General features: G+C 45.0%; 1 protein-coding gene across 1 annotated transcript; it reads right to left on the bottom strand.

Moving 5' to 3' along the window:
* Nucleotides 1-47: 47 nt before the first annotated feature.
* On the bottom strand, nucleotides 48-4,425 carry LOC116379492 (conserved oligomeric Golgi complex subunit 5-like). Its single transcript, XM_031841447.1, has 3 exons — nucleotides 3,170-4,425; nucleotides 688-925; nucleotides 48-525 (listed from the first exon to the last, which is right to left on the bottom strand). Exons 1-3 carry the CDS (start codon nucleotides 3,256-3,258, stop codon nucleotides 388-390), a joined length of 465 nt encoding a protein of 154 aa, XP_031697307.1. The 5' UTR covers nucleotides 3,259-4,425; the 3' UTR covers nucleotides 48-387.
* Between the last annotated feature and the right edge of the window lie 6 nt (nucleotides 4,426-4,431).

A 4,431-nucleotide genomic window follows, 5' to 3' on the forward strand; every position in this document is an offset into this window, starting at 1 on the left:
CAATATCATATAGTGTACAATGGACACAATATAATATAGTGTATAATTGACACAGTCAGGCTTAAAGGAAAGGGGGAGGGGAAATCTGAAACCCAATATGACATGAATGTAGTGATAGATTTGATAAGTGACTTTAAGATTGACCAGTTGATTGTGATTGACAGGTTGGTGACCCCTGCTCTAGAAGTAAGTGAGCAATGAGTTTGAATGTAAAGCTGGGTTTACGTAATTGATCCGTGCTTATTTGTTGAGCTTTGACACAAAGCAGATAAACCTGTTTCTCTGCTCTAATGAGAATGTGGTTTACTTTGTTGAACTGAGCCTTAAATACCAACTGGCTCCTGTTGAAAAGGCCACATCGCTACTAAACATGTCGATAAAAATCAACTAAATCACAGACAAATGATTGTGATGAGTGTTGGTCTTAATGATACACAAGTGTTCACACCTGAATGAGCGCAGCATCCTGTAAGGTTTCCCCAAATCAGACACTCTCCTGCACAGAGGAGCCACTGCCAACTCCATCTGACACACACACAAATACACACAGACAGTACTCAAACATCAGCATACATTTCAGTGTGGTGAATGACATTGGTATTTTTGAATCATCTGTCAACCTTCCTGTACACAAGGGGCACTAGAATCAGCCTGGGAACACATCCGCCTCAGACAGAGCTCCCTCACCTGTGCAAAGTCAGCAGCCAGCCTCATCTTGCCACCCTCTCCCAGCGGGCGCAGCAGGCTGGTGTGGCGGATGAACAGCTCGATGGCCCTCTGAGCGAGGGACTCTGTGCTCTCATAGATGAAGTCCACACACTGGAAATGTCTGAAGTAGTCAGCCATCACTCTAGAGATGAAGCCCTGCAACTCCTTCATGTAGAGTGAGCACGGAACATCTGGCTTATCAGGGCAGGACAGAGCCCTGCCCCCCCCACACACACACACACACACACACACACACACACACACACACACACACACACACACACACACATTAAAATAGGTTCACTTTATAAGTGGATGGGAATACTGAATGTCTAATAATATTGAAATTGCATTTCTGTTTGAAAGGATGGCTATGGAGAACAGAACACATGCTAAATCATGCATCCTGCAACGATCTTCTTCACTTCATTTTCAATGACGATATAATACCCGAGTTTCAGTGCTGTTCCAGGTCAGTCGAGTCGGTCAACTGAGGTTCAGCAGCAGGACAAAAACCCAAGTCTGCTGGACATGAAAGACCCTGTCCAAGCAGAGGAAGATCAAGGCACAAAAGAGCAACCTGAACCCAGCCCATCACGACCTGCAGTGAAAAAGAAGATCCAGAGGCCAAAGAGCCGCTCAGGGAGGAAGTCAACGCTGACCTCTGCAATATCTTGGAGGAGGCAGAAGGAAAGTGATCGCCTAGTCAGAGAGAGAAGGCAGCTGAAGTAGCAATGGATGAAGGCTACAGAGGAGAAGGCAGGCATAAACCTGTTGCAGTTCGGAGCAGGCATGTGGCACTAAGGACACCTGAGAACATGGTAAAGAATTGCAGGAAGGACAAGAGCAAACTTCCACAAAGACCCCTTCGAGTTTGTGAAGGGTGTCTTCACAAAAGAGAAGAGTCGAAGTCTCTCAGTGTCAAAGGCAGATCTTGAAAAACATCGGGTGATGTCTGCACGGACAACCGACGCCATAAAGAGATCATCCTCCCACTCCACTAGTCCAGCCATGGGAACACACCAACCCGCCTAGATGGAGCGAAGTGGAGAAATCTGTGTGCAGGGCCTCATCAGCTCCAGGGCCCCACGGAGCCCCTTTCAGGCTATACAAAAATGCAAACACAAAATGGCAACATCCGGAAGAGGGAGTCATGGCGGCTGTATAATCTCTCCACTAGCCTCAACCTTGGCCATGGAGGTGATCATTAGGCCATCTCGGTGGGTGGTTGGAGGACAGGCGATAAGACCTGGGCCTACATGGAGGACCTCACAACACTCAACCGGACCATGGCTTGTACTGTACCTCTGTTCATCAAACTGGCTTGGAGGAAGATCAAGCAGAGCAAGTCCAGAATCCTCTCCATCGTCAAGGACAAGCTGTCAGACCAACGTTTCTACATCGGCAATAAGACTATACCCAAATACATGCCTCAAGGATGTAGATCAAGTAGACCAGCTCAGGAAGAGCGCCGTGAGCAGCCTTGAGAGCATCGACAGATGGCTCATGAGCTGAAAACACATTATTTTAGCTCCAGTATTGGTCGGGCTATAGAGAAAAGGGCTATCAGCCTTGTTCATTTCCAATTTCAAAATTTAGATTAGGATTAGGCAAAACCATTCCTTGTCCTACTTGTGATTCTAGTGGCACCCAGTGCTGTCCACATGAGATTTGGTTACCCCATAGTTCCTGGCCCATCGGAAAGTGCTACACCCAGAGAAGGGACTTTTTTGAGACCCGGAATTATAGCCGATGAACTGAATTTAGGTGAGAGTTTCTCCAGTCCAAACGCCGGTGAGTTCATGAAATGATCCCCGGATCACAGGAGAAGTTCCTGCAGTGTAAACAGGCTAAACGCTGATACCCACTTAAAGCATTTTGGATTTCCGTCACTTGGGTGGCTCACGGAACAGGTACGCTTCCATTTTATTAAATGTATCAATCCGCACTGACTCCATGAGACGCATATTGGAATTGGAATTGGAATTGGAATGGGAACCCCCCCCCCCATTTTTTTTACACTTAGACAAGTTTATTTTTGTCACATTTAGTTAAGCCTAATCTCCATAGACGGCTGTATAAATCACACAAATGTCCCGCTGTCCATATGTTTTGAACTTATTAACCTTATCTACATTGATTGATTAAGACAGTCTGTTCGTGTGCTTTCCTGTTTCACTTGTGGCAGATTCCCCTCACGGCAAGCAAACAATATCAATGAATCAATACAAAGGCTTCCAAACACCGTTGATTTCTTCCCATGGAGCTGAGATGAAGACTGATTTGGTTCAGTAAATGTCTGCTGTCAGTTGGCCTGGTGAGGCCGGTTAGTGAGCAGCTGCTCACTCTGCTGACAGACGGGCAGAGGCATTTACCGACGGAGGAGTCAGTATGGATCGGTGCAGATCAAGTCTGGCTTACGTATCGCTTCCAGTACGGATTCCCAGTCACTGTTGCTCACCCTGAAAAGTCTTCTTGGTGTAGCGTGATGATGATGGCCTCTATGGAGTCACTCACTGACTGCAGGAGAGGCTGCACCGCACTGCTCATCAGGACCTGTACTCCCTGAATCAAAAATGAGGGCAACAAACAAAGTAAGTTCTCTGACTAGACATTCTGTAAAGAATATACAATGGAAATAGAAGCAGAATAAGAGCACACCGAACTCCAAAATCAAATCCCATCTCCATCAACATCTGATCATCTACATTGTATGTGCCAATGATTTAAACTCTTACGGGCTACAGCAGACCTCGAACAATAAGAAAATGTCTTCACTAAATGTCAGGTCGCTAACGAATAAGTCATTTTTAGTTAATGACCGTATAGCCATAACCTGGACTTCACCCTAGCCCCACCCCTGACTGAGACCTGGCTGGATAGAAACACTATTTAAGAGCTTTAAGTTCATCCAAACTGCTAGATGTGACAAGAGAGGCCGTGGAATAGCTACTGTCTTATTAATATAGGTGCAAAGAAATGTTGAACCTGAAGTTTCTTTCTCCGCTTCTATTCTGCCAGGACGCCACTCTCTCTTAAGCTGCCTTACAACCGCTCCATTTCTCCAGTAGGCTTTTTATTATTCTGTTTTAAATATTTAACAGGTGTCATACAATCGATGACATTTTGTATCTTTGAGTTGAAGTTCTGCACAAGATCCTCAGTTGGGAATCTGTGTCTTTTGAATACTTTGCTGTCACCACTCTCTGTCCACTGACTACAATTGTGTAATTATCTCAATTTAATATTAATTTTGACAACCAAACAGACTGCTAGAAACTACATTTGCTATTTTCGCAAGTTTCTGGACCCACACACAACAATGGTCTCAATAACTACAATAAAGAAATTAGTCTTTTTTTCTCTAAAATCTGAAATGAAAAATATCAACAAAGGTAAACTTCTATGCTCCACTGCTGATCGACTTATTAATTCACCGTCTACAAGCCCATCAAGAGATGTTGTCCAAAAACAAAGTGAACCATTTGCTACATTCTTCAATAACTAAATTGTTGCCATCTGACAGAATATTGCCACAACATCCAGGAATGAACCTTCCCTCCAGTTCTCCAGGAGTATTACTTGTGCCTTGTCTCACTTTGACCCTTTACACCTAACAACATTAGACAACATGGACCACTCCGGTCTTCCACCCACTGCTTTCTAGTCTTAGCGACCGGCTCAGGTTGATAGTTGGGGCCGGCTCAGGTTGATAGTTGGGGC

The sequence above is a fragment of the Anarrhichthys ocellatus genome, unplaced genomic scaffold (assembly GCF_004355925.1).
Source record: "Anarrhichthys ocellatus isolate YVR2014 unplaced genomic scaffold, GSC_Weel_1.0 scaffold4438, whole genome shotgun sequence".
In the NCBI taxonomy this organism is placed as follows: Eukaryota; Metazoa; Chordata; class Actinopteri; order Perciformes; family Anarhichadidae; genus Anarrhichthys; species Anarrhichthys ocellatus.